General features: G+C 37.1%; 1 protein-coding gene across 1 annotated transcript in view; it reads left to right on the top strand.

Annotated features, from left to right (window-relative positions):
- The first annotated feature begins 218 nt into the window (after positions 1-218).
- VPS45 (vacuolar protein sorting 45 homolog) overlaps positions 219-16,527 on the top strand; it is a 57,855-nt gene continuing 41,546 nt past the window's right edge. The window contains exons 1-10 of the mRNA XM_054575207.1: positions 219-405; positions 1,057-1,191; positions 3,574-3,634; positions 9,310-9,389; positions 10,449-10,517; positions 10,617-10,754; positions 11,191-11,301; positions 14,377-14,511; positions 14,938-15,051; positions 15,440-15,607. Coding sequence (XP_054431182.1) covers positions 313-405; positions 1,057-1,191; positions 3,574-3,634; positions 9,310-9,389; positions 10,449-10,517; positions 10,617-10,754; positions 11,191-11,301; positions 14,377-14,511; positions 14,938-15,051; positions 15,440-15,607 — 1,104 coding nt within the window. The 5' untranslated portion in view covers positions 219-312. The remainder of the gene's footprint in view (positions 406-1,056; positions 1,192-3,573; positions 3,635-9,309; positions 9,390-10,448; positions 10,518-10,616; positions 10,755-11,190; positions 11,302-14,376; positions 14,512-14,937; positions 15,052-15,439; positions 15,608-16,527) is intronic.

Raw genomic sequence — 16,527 nt, forward strand, 5'->3', positions numbered from 1 at the left:
AACTCCGGACCGAGGGCCGGGAGCGGTTTGGGAGCCAGGTCCCCGACACCCGCGAGCAGGAGGCTGCGGGACGACCCGACCTGGGCGGGGCGGCCCGGCGTCTCAGCGAGCTTTTCCAGCCTGTCGGGCGGCTCGGTCCGCCCGACCGCCCGGCTGAACTACAACTCCCAGCAGCGCTGCCGCCCGGACTTCCGGAAGCCAGAGCTGGGCGGGGAGGAAACCGCTGAGATCTGGCCAAGAAGCCGGGGGGTTCATTTAGCAAGAAAAAGGGGGGCGGGAAGGGCTGTGGGACTAACCTGTCAGTTCGCCACCATGAATGTGGTTTTTGCTGTGAAGCAATACGTTTCCAAAATGATAGAGGACAGCGGACCGGGTATGAAAGTACTTGTCATGGATAAAGAGACGGTGAGTTTGCTTTTGCTCAGCATTTGTGAGGGAACCCACTGTCCCTTACAATAGCTGGTCCCGTTCCACTGTAGGATTTAGTATTCAATTAAAGATTTTTAAGTGAGGGTCAGTTCTGTACGGGACTGAAAGGTTGTATGAAGCTTGGCCAGTAGATTTTCAGACTGAAGGGCTTTAACCACTGCCAGGGATTTTGTTCTCGTACCTGGGACAATTTCTTGGAATCAGACATCCTTTTCTAAGTGTTTCTGCCAAGAAATATGTGAGGCAGAGCACCTGGGAGACTTTGGGATGGTCCTGTTATTTCTACTCAGCATTGTGTTTTTAGAGTAAAGCTGTGGGGCTCAAGCTGAGATGACAGATTATTTATTATTAGTTGATCACAGAATTTTTAAAAAAACTCTTTAAGGAAATGGAAAAATTTGGCGGAGGGGGTGGGGTGGGGGATTATGGATTGTTCGCATTTAGAGAGAACATTCTGAGACATTACCTACATGTGTTGGATGCTCAGTAAATGTTATTACATGTTAGTATTTAAGATGCCCAGTTAAGTATTAATGAGTTGGGGTTTGTTTTTTTAAGTCTTAGGTATTGTTGCTTGTTTTTATTATTATGAACCATCATAATACTAGTAATCCTTTTTCTTTACAGACTGGTATAGTGAGTATGGTATACACACAATCGGAGATTCTTCAGAAGGAAGTGTACCTTTTTGAACGCATTGATTCTCCAAATCGGGAGATCATGAAACACCTGAAAGCAATTTGTTTTCTTCGACCAACGAAGGTACTACATAAACTGAACTGCCGCCTGTCCAGGCAAATACAGAACGCTATGATCTGAAAGCATTAAGAAGGCAAAATAAATTAATATTATCATCATTTGTGGCATCATAATTATCCTGGTTTATCAGAGTTATAACCTTCACTCTCCTCTTTCCCATATCTCAGTTCACTTCTTAGAGACCTTTTTTCCCTTCAAAATACCCTTTAGGTTCTCAACTATTTCCAAAGACACTAACTACCCTGACAGAAACCCACATCACTTTATTCCTGGATTAACCTCCTCACACTGAACACCATTGCCACTTAATCTTATGTACTTACATCAGTGTCTTTGAGTCTTTATCATTTCATTCACGTCTATGTTGTGAAACCTATAATGGCTCAATTTTACTTCCATGATTAAGCCTATGCTTAGCCTCGCCCTCAAAGCGCTCCCTTAGCCGGTCTGGTCTGACCTTCTGTATCCAGCCTCTGTGGTCCTGCCCCTGCTCCTCCACAGCAGCCAACAAGGCCTTTTCATCATTCCCCTGTATTCTCGTTCCTACCCTCTTATTTGTTTGTTCTTTTCCCCTAATTGAGATTCTTTAGCCTTCTGTCAGTTTTTGTCCAGCGTCTAAATCTTGCTTGAATCCTCCCTTAAAAATCCTTAAGTCCTTATTTCAGTCTTATTTTGTATACTCTCTTAATTTATATTCCTGTTCTTCAACTCCAATGCACTCTTTTACCACGCTTGTACATTATGTACTTTCCAAAATACAAATCTGATCATGTTACCCCTGCTTAGAATCCTTGAATGACTTCTTATTACTTTTATGATAAAGACAAAACTCTTTAATTGTGGCCTGCAAGGCTGTGTGTGATCTAGTCCCTATCATTTCAACAGCCTTATTTCAAACCATCCTCCCATTTTTGCTCTTAGCCATATTAATGTTTCATCCACTGTATTCCATCGTCCCACAGGACCTTTGCACAGGCTCTTTTCTCTGAAACTTTTTCACTGCAAGCAAATCCCTGACCTTGCTGACCAGGTCAAACCCTCCTATTACAAGCACTGATAGCACCATCTTCCTTCCCTATTGCTTATCATGGTTGAAATTTTATATGATTTGTGTGATTGATTAATATCTAACATACCAGCATCAAGTTCCATAAGAACAGAGATGGGTCTGTTTTTTCACAGTATTATGTCCCCAGTACCTGCCACATGGTGGACACTCAATAAACAGTTCCTGAATTAATGGATACATTAATTCTATTATAGTAGTTTCTGATTGTTTCACATTTGTAGCTCTTAGTCATGAAATTCTGGCCTGAGAGGGATCTCAGAGATCACATAGTGCATTTCCTAACTTGTTTATTAGAAAAGCTCTTTCACAGAAATATATGTGATTTATACATACACACACACATATATGTATACGTACATAAAAATGTTCTTAAAAACAATTTTTTCCTTAAGATACTATAAAATTAATTTTTAATCTATTTTAACCTAAATGACAATTTAAAAAATCTTTTCCCCATTTAACAAGCAATGTGCAATGCTTACATTATTTTTAATTCTGTAAGAAAATTATGTTTTTTAACGTTCAAAAATGATATATTGCGTAGTTTGGGGACCAACTTTACATTGAAATTTAACCCTGTGTTATAGTATCAAAAATAGATTAAGACCTGCGTTATGATCTTATATAACTGGAATTTATATGTTTTGACCATATATAAAAACCAACGGTTTTTACTTCTAAACTTCGTATTTGACTTTCAAATAATGTAATTATAGAAAGGTCTTAGCCTGTGTTTGCAAATACTTCACAAACATTGCAGTTGTGCAGGCTTAGGTTCCAATAAGTTAAAAACCAAAGTGGATATAATTAGCTATATTTTATCCTGACTATTGGGGTTTTTAATATTAAATTTATTGCAGTGTCATAGGGTCATATAGGTTTCAGGGGTACATTTTTATGATACAAGATCTGTATATTGTCTTGTGTGACTTGGTTTTTAAAAGGGCTAGACATATTTTGATATTCTATATAATAATTTTGATCAGATAATAAACATTTGTAGACAAGCAGCTTAAGGCAAATTGCAGAATTACCAATTTTATGTTGTATTTCAACACCTGTGTTCTTTATATATTTTTAATCTTTATTTAGATAACAGCACAGCTAGTTAATATTACATATGATTCTTGATCATTATATTTAATGTATTTCTTTTTCATCCCCAGACCTCACCCTCCCCAACAAACCCATACTTAAATCTAGACCTCAGCACATAGTAGTAGACTCTCAGTAAATATTTAAATAAACCAATGGATGATATTTATTACTTCTTCATTTAAGCAATTCTCATATTTTGTTTGTTTGTTCTTTTCTAGGAGAATGTGGACTACCTTATTCAGGAGCTCCGAAGACCCAAATACAGTATATATTTTATTTGTAAGTATGTTATTTTACTCATTCAATCATGTAATTATATGCTAACTAGTATGTTCTGTTGGGTACTTTGTATAATCAATAAGTTAGTTGAATCCTTCACTAGAAGAGTCCTTTCTTTTTAGTGTCCTTCCAAAGTTTTAAAAGTATTGCAGCCAACATTCTGTTTCAGAAAGCTAAATGTGGTTTCCATTCATCATTAATCACTTAGGTTAAAAAAAATTTATTTTAAAGATTTTATTTATTTATTTTTAGAGAGAAGGGAAGGTAGGAAGAAAGAAAGAAAGGGAGAGAAGCATCAATGTGTGGTTGTCTCTCACTCACCCCCAAACAGGGACCCAGCCCGCAACCCAGGCATGTGCCCTGACTGGGAATCAAACCAGCGATCCTTTGGTTTGCAGGCCAGCACTCAATCCACTGAGCCACACAAACCAGGGCAGTAAAAAATTTTTTTAACGATGCCTTTCAAAATTCTTTGTAAGGCAAAAGTTGTAAGTAGCCAAGTTTCACAAAGGGTATTCTTATTCCTGTTTTACACTTTTATGAACTGAAGCATAGAAGCTGATGTATTTACTTGGAGGGAAGATATACTTGAGTTTGTTGGAAAGGCAGAGATTTATGTTACCTACCAAGTAAAAACATTCCACTTTTCCACTTTATGTAGTACTTGAAAGTGCAAGTCATCAGACAGAAATCGTGCCTAACTTTGCTGGGGAGGGCGGGGTGGATAGGGGAGCAGAGGCCTGGAAATAAACTGGTTTTGTGGTTACTATACAATTACATGGTTTGTGTTTTTTTGTTTTGTTTTGTTTTTTAATGTAATGCATTCTGCTTTGGAAGTTACATCCGTTCTCCTCTAGGTGTCATTATTGATCTTTATAGGTTAGTATAGTTTATTTAGTACCATTTCCAAAACCAAGGACAAAACTTAATACTCAGTATGTACAGTATTTGAGAAGTTTTAAAGCTTATTTGAAGGCTTTGGAGTTTTAGAGTTTAGACTATAGTCTACAACATACATACTTTCTTCAGCATGTACTACAATTTAATAATGGTACCAAAAATTAACATTTGTAATGATTTTGTGTTTTATAAAGAACTTTCTTATATATTATTTCATTTGGCCTTTACAAGAACCCCTGAAGGTAAAATTAGACTATTTTATTAGTTTCAGTATTCCTAGTTTTGTTTTGGTTTGTTTGTTTATTTTGGCTAATAACCACAGGTTTTCTTTTTTCATTAAACATTTTATTTTGAAATAATTGTAGATTCACATATAGCTGTAAGAATAATACAGAGATCCCATATATCCTTTGCCCAGTTTCCCCCAGCGTAACATCTTATATAGCTATAGTACAGTTTCATATCCTGGATATTGACATTGATACAGTCAGGATACAAAACATTTCCATCTCCACAAGGATCCCTTGTATTGTCCATTTTTTTAGCCATATCCACTTCCCTTCATCCCAACCCTCTCATTAACCCCTGACAACTACAATCTCTTCTCCATTTCTGTAATTTTATCATTTCAAGAAAGTTATATAAATGGACTCATATACCATATGACCTTTTGGGATTTTTGGGGGGGTTTTTTTGTTTGTTTGTTTTTTTACTCAGCATAACTCTAGAGATTAATCCAAGTTGTTCCATCTATCAATAATTCACTCCTTTTTATTATTGAGTAGTATTCTGTGGTATAGATGTACCACACTTTGTTTAACTCTTTTAATTCTTGAAGGACATCTGAGTTGTTTCCAGTTTGGGCTACTACAGAAAAACTGTTAAAAACATTTGTGTGAACATAAGTTTTTGTTTCTCTCCAATACATATTGCCCAGGAGAGCAATTGCTGGATTATGTGGGAGTTGCATGTTTAATGCTTTAAGAAACTGCCAAATGTTTTCTAGAGTAACTATACCATTTTACGTTCCCACTAGCAATGTACAGGTGGTCCAGTTTCTTTGTAATCTCACAAACATTTGGTGTTGCCCCTATTTTTTATTTTAGCTATTCTGATAAGTGTGTAGTTAGTCCAGTATTTTTTAGTCTTATCACAAGCTAGGTATTTAGGAAAGTGTAGTTACTTATGTATTCAGTGGTTGGTAGGTAGGTGGGAAGAGAGAGAGAAAGAGAGGGAGACTGATTCAGTCTCTGTGATTGTATATAGTAATTTTATTTATTACAATACAAACTTTCAGCACAATTTATTTTAGCATTAAACTTGCCTTCCATTCGTAATCTTTTTTTTTTTTTATTCCTCACCCAAAGATATTTTGTTTTGTTATTGATTTGAGAGAGAGAAACATTGATCAGTTGCCACCCATATACACTCCAGCATCCCAGTGGGGGATCAAACCCACAACCTTAAGGGATGACACTCCAAAACACTGAGCCACCCAGCCAGGATTCATATCAATTTTTTATATTTTTTTAAAATATTTTTATTTCTGCTGAGTATCTTGTATTATAGGCTCCTTTCAAATAGTATATAAAAGTAGACAGAATAGTATAATAAAGTCCAATGTACCCATCACCCAAATTCAGCAATTACTGTACTATGGCCAATCTTGTTTTAGCCATACTCCCACCTACTTCCCCACCAATATTATTTTGAAGAACATCTAAGATATCATATGATTTTATCCATAGAACTTCAGTATGAATCTCTAAAAGATGAGGGCTCATTTTTATTTTATTTTTTTTAATGTTTTTGCTCATTTTTTTTGTTTCTGCTCTTATTTTAATTATTTCTTTTTTTTAATTTTAATTTATTTTTTCAAATACATTTGTCTCTGCCTACCCCCCACCACTTTCCCTTGCCCCCTCCCTCCTCCCCTCCCTCAGCTCTTCCCCTTTGGTTTTGTCCATGAGTCCTTGCTATATGTTCCTTGACTTTCCCCTTCCCTTCCTTTTCCCCGCCCCCACTTCCTTCTTGTCTCTGTTGATTTCTTTTCCTTTCAGTGTTGCTAGTCTTATTTTCCTTGCATCTTTGTATTGTTGGTTAGGTTCCACTTATAGGTGAGATCATATGGTATTTGTCTGGCTTATTTCGCTTAGCATAATGCTCTCCAGTTCCATCCATGCTGTCACGAAGTTTAGTAGTTCTTTTTTTCTTTCTGCTGCATAGTATTCCATTGTGCATATGTACCATAACTTTTTGATCCAATCATCTACTGATGGGCATTTAGGTTGCTTCCAACACTTGGCTATTGTAAATTGTGCTGCTATGAACATTGGGGTGCATAGGTTCTTTTGTATTGGCGTTTTGGTGTTCTTAGGGTATAGTCCCAGCAGGGGAATCACTGGATCAAAAGGCAGTTCCATTTTCAGCTTTTTGAGGAAATTCCACACTGCTTTCCACAGTGGCTGCACCAGTCTGCATTCCCACCAACAGCGTACTAGGGTTCCCTTTTCTCCACAGCCTCGCCAGCACCTGTTGTTTGTTGATCTGTTTATGATGGCCATTCTGACCGGTGTGAGGTGGTACCTCATGGTGGTTTTGATCTGCATTTCTCTGATGGCTAGTGATGCCAAGCATCCTTTCAAATGCCTCTGGGCCCTCTGTATTTCCTCCTTGGAAAAGCATCTGCCCAGGTCCTTTGCCCATTTTTTGATTGGCTCGTTTGTCTTCTTGGAGTGGAGTCGAGTGAGTTCTTTGTATATCTTGGAGATCAAACCTCTATCTGATGTATCATTAGCGAATATATTTTCCCATATGGTTGGCTCCCTTTTCATTTTGCTGATGTTTTCTTTTGCCGTGCAGAAGCTTCTTATTTTGATGAGGTCCCACTTGTTTATTCTTTCCTTTACGTTCCTTGCTTTAGGAGACATATCAGTGAAAAAATTGCTGCGTGGGATATCTGAGAGTTTCCTGCCAATGTTCTCCTCTAGGACTTTTATGGTGTTGCGACTTCTATTTAAGTCTTTTATCCATCTTGAGTTTATTTTTGTGTATGGTGTCAGCTGATGATCCAATTTCAATTTTTTGCATGTAGCCGTCCAGCTCTCCCAACACCATTTGTTGAAGAGGCTACTATTGCTCCATTTTATGTTCTGCCCCCTTTGTCAAATATTAGATGCCCATAGAGACCTGGGCTTATTTCTGGGCTTTCTGTTCTGTTCCACTGGTCTATGGGTCTGTTCTTGTGCCAGTACCAGATTGTTTTGAGTATAGTGGCTTTGTAGTAGAGTTTGATGTCCGGTATTGTGATCCCTCCTACTTTGTTTTTCTTTCTCAAAATTGCTGAGGCTATTCGGGGTCATTTATGGTTCCATATAAATTTATGAAATGTCTGTTCTATTTCTGTGAAATATGTCATTGGTATCTTAATAGGGATTGCGTTGAATCTATAAATTGCTTTGGGTAGTATGGACATTTTGATGATATTAATTCTTCCAATCCATGAGCACGGTATATGCTTCCATTTATTTGTGTCTTCCTTAATTTCTTTTTTCAATGTTGTATAGTTTTCTGCATACAGGTCTTTTACGTCTTTGGTTAAATTTATGCCTAGGTACTTTATTTTTCTTCATGCTATATCGAATGGTATTTTTTTTCTGATTTCTTCTTCTTCTGTTGCATTGCTGGTGTACAAAAACGCCTTTGATTTCTGAATGTTGACTTTGTATCCTGCTGTTTTGCCAAATTCACTTATTAGGTTGAGGAGTTTTTTGGTAGAGTCTACAGGGTTCTCTATGTACACTATCATGTGATCTGCAAATAATGATAGCTTTACTTCCTCCTTTCCTATTTGGATGCCTTTTATCTCTTCATTTTTAAAAATACTATTATTACACCCAAATCATAAAAAATAATTCCTATTTTAAAATACTCATTCAGTGTTCAAATTCTCTGTCTTCCCCCTCCCCCCACATGTTTTAATCAGGATCATAGTAAGGTCCACACATTGCTATTGGTTGATAGATTGTTTAAGTTTCTTTACTCTTCTCTTGGTTATCTCTTCTGTGCAATTTATTGAAGAAACCACAAAGTTCTGTTAAAGTTTCCTACAGCCTGGATCTTACTGATTGAATCCCCATGAAGTAGTTTAACATGTTCTTTGCAATTTAAAATGTTTTTCTGTCTTCCAGTTTCTATAAATTGGTCCCTGAATACAGAGGCTTAATTAGATTCAGATGTGATTTCTTTTTGGCAGAATACTTCATAGGCAGTGTTGTGTGCTTCTATTGATGATCTCTTATTGTGATACTGGCAGTGGTTGATGTTCAATGCCTAGGTCCTTCCATTGATTCATTAGGGGTTGAAAAAAGGTTTTAATTCTATCATTATCATTCCTTCTTTATTTTTTAGCTGGGATAGTTCTATAAAGAGAAATTTCCCTTCATCTACTATTTGGTTATCTGAAAGTACAGTTTGTGCATAAAAGGATAAAAGCTTAGTTCTTTCCCTTTGCTATTTTCAGTATAAGATTTGATTCCCTAGGATCCTCCAATGCCTACAGTTGTGGTCCTTTTTTAAAAAGTATTATTATGAATTTATGAATTTAACCGTATTTGTGCTACTCATTCCAGCTTGGAGGTGTTCAACTTTGATATACACTACAATGTATATTAAACTCCCCTGAGTCATTAGGCCTTAACTGCCAGGTCCACTAATGTCTAATTGCAGCAAAGATGATCTCCTTTAGTCAACAACAACTCATGTGTCTGTTTCAGATTTCAGTAATGTGATCAGCAAGAGTGATGTGAAGTCATTAGCTGAAGCTGATGAACAGGAAGCTGTGGCTGAGGTTCAGGTAAACATATTGGTCCTGTAACTTATTTCTTATATTGGCCCTTTTTAAAGATACGAGTCTAAAAACAGGGAAGGTGCTGCCTCGGAAGAATGGAAGCTATTCATCAGACATAATAAGTGCACATTGCACCGGACTATACTCATATCTAGAAAGTTTGGAAGAGACATCGACTGGATGGGGACAGAATTAAAGGAGTCCATGAGAATAAGGAAATTGGACTGGTACTGGATTCTACTAGATTGGTAGGAAGTTTCACAGGGTTGGGGACAGAGTCAGATATGTCCTGTGATAGTTTTATGAGCTACCCTATAAGAATGTGCATCTATAGAACTATGTCTGATTGGGAGAGAACAGGAAGCAAAGGGTGTGAATGAGGTTTGTTAAAGTTGTGTTTGTAGTTACCTTGCTTTGGGAATAACAAGCAGACATTGTCATTAGGTTAAAACTTGGAAACTCCTAAATAGTTATTCTGTATGCCATATAATACACCACTTTAGAATGTATCGTGTTACCCTTTACTTCTTAAACAGGTTAGTGTTCTCAAATTCATTCATCACAAACGTTTGAATATGCTTATCGCCTGATTGAAGAATGTTTTCTTCAGGACTGCAAATAAATAAATGCTGGCTATTCAGAAGGATGTTCTAGATGAAAAATGAATAAAAAGGAATTACCTATTTTGAATCATATTCTCCCTAATGAGAGTATGCTGAAAAACAAAGTTCTTTTTCATTTGAGTGTAACATTGTATAACCTGTAGCAGTGTTTTATTTTCCCTAATTGATAAGTGTACATAGAGGTCTCCAGAAACATAATACATATACTTCTACAACTTTTGTTTTATGTTTTTTTAAGATTTATTATTAGTCCTACTGTTTTATAATCATTTTATTCCCCCACATTAACTTTTGTTCATTGATCAGTTTTTTGTATCTTTTACACATGCGTATCCTCAAATTTGACTATTTCACACAGTATTATATCACGTATAAAAATACCACTGCATGATATGGTTGCAGTTTACCGAGTGACTAACTGATCTTGGTGCTTTGTTTGCAGGAATTTTATGGTGATTACATTGCTGTGAATCCACATTTGTTTTCCCTCAATATTTTGGGTTGCTGCCAGGTATGGAAGGAAAGGATATTTTTAAAGCTTATTTATCAGGTGAGAGTTAATTCAGCAAGCAAGAAAAAATTTAAATATTTTCTCTGAATATTTAAAAAGGGTCGAAATTGGGATCCAGCCCAGCTATCCAGAACAACTCAAGGACTGACAGCTGTCCTTTTATCCTTGAAGAAATGTCCCATGATTCGCTACCAGCTTTCATCAGAGGCAGCAAAGAGGCTTGCGGAATGTGTTAAGGTACAGCATTCCCTATCACTCAAAACATCAGGATCATTCACTTTCTTATCATATTTCAGAAACTAAAGGAATATTTAATCAACAACCAAGGAGATGATGTATGAGGGTTATTGGCAAAGAGGTAGGTCTTCGTAATTCAACACCAAAAGCAACAAATTAAAGTGAAAATCCTTAGGTTAGGTTTAACCCAAGAAACATTTCCAAGCTATATAACTTCTTTTGATTCAGTCAAATCACTTGTAAAACAGTTTCAAATCCTATCCTCTTAAACACAATGCTACTAAACTTTGTCGAGCTTTTGAATCCTTTTATGGAAGGTCTGTGAAGGGGCAAAGAAGTTTGGTTAAATGTGGGTTTTATGTATTAATTTCCTATTTGTATCATCTCTATTTGCAACTAATTGATTGACCAAACCACCTTTCTCTCTCACCCACAGCAAGTGATAACTAAAGAATATGAACTGTTTGAATTCCGGCGGACTGAGGTTCCTCCATTGCTACTTATTTTAGATCGCTGCGATGACGCCATCACCCCACTGCTAAACCAGGTGCAAAACCCTTTGTTAGAATAACAGAAGGATGATTTCCAGTGCTATTCATGAAAATGCAGATGTGGAAATGAACAGCGTGGTCCATTTATTTGCCTTCTTGTTTTTGGTTATTCTTCTTTTTGCCTTGTGTTTCCTGGTATTTTAGTATCACTATTCTTCCAGCCGCAGTAATCTTTGACTGTTTCCTCTGCTTCATCCTTCCTGTCCCTTTCTACTGCCATCCCCATCCCTAATCAGGGCAACTTCTAGGTTCTGTAGATTCTACTTTAAAAGTGTCTGTTCTTTTCCATTCTCCTGCCATTACCTCGGTGTAGACCCTAATCACCTGTGGAAATACTGTAATAGTCATCTACTTGATCCCCACTTTCCACTTCTTCTCACTCTAATGTATTTCACAAGGACAATGTTGTTACATTAATTTTCCCAAAGCACAGTTCTGATCCTGCTTACTCCTGGCTTAAAAATCTTCATTGGCTCTGGCCAGGTGGTTCAGTTGGTTGGAGCATTGTCCCATACACCCAAAGGTTGCAGGTTCAGTCCCCTGTCAAGGTGCGTTTGGGAGGCAACCGATCAATATTTTTCTCTAACATCTGTGTGTCTCTCTATTTCTCTCTCTCTCTCTCTCTCACCCACACACATATACTTTCTCTCTCTAAAAAACTAATAAACATATCCTCAGTTGAGGATTTAAAAAAAAAAGACCTTCATTGGTTGCCATTTGCCTACTGAGTTATAAATACAGACTCCTGACCTTGACGTCCAAGAGCCTTCACAATATGGGCCCAATCTTGTATAAACCTACAGCTCGTAAATGTGCACATACGGCACATGGTTTCCTGCAATCATTATATTCATGTTGTAGCCTCTGTCTAAACCCTGGAATGTTTGGAACACCTTCTCTTCCCAATTTCACCTACCAAAATTCTACTTTAAAATCACTCAAAACATCTTGAAGCCGTTTTTATTTGTGTTAGACATGTTCTTTTTGTCCCTAAAATTACCGGGGAACTTTGTGTCTTAATGTATTGTGCTGCATTTGCCATAGTAAACCTTTGTTTTCACACTTTCCTAGTTTACACATTCCTTCAAAGCAGACTGTGTCATACCAGTGTTTGTTCTTTTATTTATTTTCTTAAATATTTTATTTATTTATTTTTAGAGAGATGGGAATGGAGGGAGAAAGGGAGAGAGGGAGAGAAAATGTGTGGTTGCCTCTCGAGTGCCCCCTACTGGGAACCTGGTCCACAATCCAGGCATGTGCCCTGATTGGCAATCAAAACAGCAAACCCTTTGGTTTGCAAGCCAGCACTCAATCCACTGAGCCACACCAACCAGGGCTCTTTTATTATTTTTTTAAAAGCATTTAAAAGCATTTTTTTTAGATTTTATTTATTTATTTTTAGAGAGAGGGGAAGGGAGGGAGAAAGAGAGGGAGAGAAACATCAGTGGATGATTGCCTTTCACGCACCCCCAACTGGGGACCTGGCCTGCAACCCAGGCATGTGCCCTGACTGGAAATCGAACTAGCGACCCTTTGGTTCTCAGGCTGGCACTCAATCCACTGAGCCACACTAGCCAGGGCTGTTCTTTTATTTTTATTTTACTGATTTTTAGAGAAAGGGAGAAACATTGATTTGCTGTTTCACTTATTTATGCATTCATCAGTTGATTCTTGTATGTGCCCTGACTGGGGATCAAATCTGAAACCTTGACATATTGGGATGACACTCTAACCAACTGAGCTACCCAACCAGGGCTCCCAGTGTTTGTTCTTCTGCAAATAGAAGCACAGAGCATTGCTTTATTAACATTGACTTTAAATTGGTAGGGAAAGGCACAGTCTGTATTTCAGTTCCTTCCCAGCTTACAATAATATTAATGCTGGGAAAATCTGTGGCTGTGGAATGTAATTTCTCTATGGTACGATAGATTTCTATTCCTAAAATTCAAAGTAATATTTGTTCACTAAAGAAATTTTGATATGATTGCCTATAATTCTGTTTCCCAAAGAAAAGCAACCATTCATTCAACAAATTTCATGAAGGACCTTTTATGTGCCAGATATGGCATTAAACCCTGAAAAGGTTAAAAGATACAGTCTCTGCTCTCAAGGAACTGATGGTCCAATGGGGAGAGCAGCGAACAGATAATTTAATTATAGAATAAGTGCTGATGGCAGAAGCATGTGCAGCATGCCGTCTGTGGAAGCATAAAACATTTTGTTGTGCTTCTTTAAATTCCCCTAATGAAACTTGCTGTTTCAAGGATTCATTTGGAAAACATTTTAGGAAATAAAACATCTTTTATACTTCAAGTTATTTTTTAATAAATCTAGATTTTTTTTAAAAGATGAAGTATACATATATAAATACTGCTAGCACTAGATTCTAAGTACTTTGCTGGAAAATACTTAGTTTTGTCCAACGGGCCTATGATTAAAAGCAGTCATTCTCCATAAATGGTGAGAAAGCAATATTTGTGGTTTGTCCTTTCCAGTTTTACCAAATAAGTTCACATTAGTAAGACTGGACACCAATCCTTCTTCACAATTCATATTAAATAAAAATATAAAGCCTCTGAATATGTGTTTTCATCAACTCACAAGGCTTTTTCTGATAATATTAGTGTTCCCAGGTTAAATATAGCACGACTTAGATCTGCAAGAACACACTTCTCAGGCTGCAGAAAACCACAGAAGCGAACAGGAAATGGTACAGCTTGTAACTGCAGTACCAATATAGCCCTATCTGTGAAGCCAAAAATATACCCTTAATTCACAGACCAAAATTGGAGCTAATGATAGATCTAATTTGTTTTCTTTTTATCAGGAATATTAATCCTGCTGCCCCTCTTCCAAAAGTGTGAAATATAAAAGTATTTTGACTTGGATGTTTAACCAATTAAAATGACAACCTTATTGCTTAGTATAGTACAAAGTATTAATAAAAATTGAACTAATAGAGGATCTCTAAAGAAGACTAGTTACTAAGAATGTTATTTTTGTTTTTCTGAAAATTTACTATTTCCACATTTTGTCGGTTGCTAAAATTTTTGTCATAATTCTTTATTTAGTGGACGTATCAGGCCATGGTCCATGAACTTCTTGGCATAAACAACAATCGGATTGATCTCTCCAGAGTGCCAGGGATCAGTAAAGACTTAAGGGAGGTGGTCCTGTCTGCTGAAAACGACGAATTCTATGCTAATGTAAGTGGTTTTAAATTTTTTAAATTGATTTTAGCTGTCTATGTGTAAAAGGTCAATATTGACTTGTGAGGCTTAATGTGGAAGGATGACAGAGGTATCATGTGGATAAGATGCATCTCAAGGGAAGGCAGAAGACTTGGATTCTGACCTGATTTAACAATATTTTTGTCATAGAAATCACATACTTGGTTTTCTTCTTTTAAAATTAGAACCCAGTTTAGTTACTTCCCTCCCTTCTGTAGCCCCTTGTGAGAATAATAATGGTATTCATCGCCAGTATCCTGACCAATGTCCAGATTTGGTAATTATAATGGAATTTTCTTGCCCTTTAATTCTAACTGTATTCAGAATTCTTTTTCACTTCTTTTAAATTGTCTAAAAGTCAACTAGTTGATAGAACTGTGTTCCCAACTTCCGTTTTCACAGAATATGTACCTGAATTTTGCAGAAATTGGTAGCAATATAAAGAATCTCATGGAAGACTTTCAGAAGAAAAAACCAAAAGAACAGCAAAAACTAGAATCAATAGCAGACATGAAGGTAAATTGAACATGTACATGGATGACTAACATGCAAGTGTCGGTGCTATTTATATGTAAGCAATATTTCTGGAATATTCTGATTTCTACCTTAATTCCTTTTCTTTGGCTTGAGGTATTTTCCATAATATTTCTCCTTGGGAAAAATATAATAAAAAATTCATAATAAGCCATAAGCTTCTTTCCATTCTTCAGTCACATTTGGATTATTAAAGGACTCAATGTACCAGCTCCTCTCTTCCTAGGCATAACAAAATGCCATGGGATTGAAAGCTGTAGATGCCTTTTTCTGAGCAAAAGAACAATCCCTGCTTTTCTTTTCTCTTCACACATGCCTATCCTTGGTCAGGAAATAACAGAGCTCCCAATTGATGTTTTTCCCATGGCAGGCCTTTGTTGAGAATTACCCACAGTTCAAGAAAATGTCTGGGACTGTATCAAAGCATGTGACAGTGGTCGGAGAGCTGTCGCGGTTGGTCGGTGAGCGGAATCTGCTGGAAGTTTCGGAGGTTGAACAAGAACTAGCCTGTCAAAATGACCATTCTAGTGCTCTCCAGGTATCTATTCAGTCCAGTTTGATGCACACCTACTACATGTAAGGCACTATGCCAGGCAGAGCAAGAGCTACAAAGGCAAGTAATCCTTCTTCACCAGTCTGGAATTTACAGTCTAACAAGGAGTTGAGGCGAGAACACAATTTAATGTTAAGATGGATACATGATAAGAGCGACAGAAGAATAATGGGCAATCCCCAAGGGTTAAGGCAATTAATGGAGTATTTAGGAGGGCAGCCTGGCTTACTAGAAAGGATACTAGACTAAAATCAGGTGATAGGGAATTTTGTGTTTGGTTTGCCACCTCCTCCTGGCTTTGTGACCTGGAGCCATTGGCTTAAGCTCTGAGTTTGTTTCCTCATTTGAAAAATAGATATAGTGATATTTATCTCACAGGTTGTTAGGAAGATTTTAAAGGATATCATATATATTAAAACCCATTATCTAAGCTTTTTGCTACTGAACATCTGTTTTTCATTCCACAAACACGTGAATACCCACTGCATGTGCATGGTGCTATGAGGATCTAAACATAAAAAGACCAGTAAGATACCATGCTTTCTCTCAGAGAGCTCACATGATAGTGGGGGAGAAAGAAATTCAAACCAGGATTTATAATGCCATGTAATATGTGCTGTTCTAGAGGTATTTCCAAAGGGATATAGAAACACTTAGAAAGGACAACAGTTTTCCTTAAGGTTGAGGCTTCTTGGAGCTTCTTAGAGAAGATGACATTAGGTGTGGCTCTGGACAAATAAATGAGTAGAAGTGCACTAACCAGAGAAAAGGGGGGAAATTCTCAGCAGAGAGAATGCAAACATGGAGGTGTAAAAAATAAATAACTAAATAAGGAAACAGAGAATAATGCAGTGTAGCTAGTGCAGGGTACAAGATGAGAATTGATCTTAGACAAGCCAGAAAGA

This window comes from Pteronotus mesoamericanus, unplaced genomic scaffold (assembly GCF_021234165.1).
Source record: "Pteronotus mesoamericanus isolate MK-2021 breed Mesoamerican mustached bat unplaced genomic scaffold, CSHL_Meso_final contig_1108, whole genome shotgun sequence".
In the NCBI taxonomy this organism is placed as follows: Eukaryota; Metazoa; Chordata; class Mammalia; order Chiroptera; family Mormoopidae; genus Pteronotus; species Pteronotus mesoamericanus.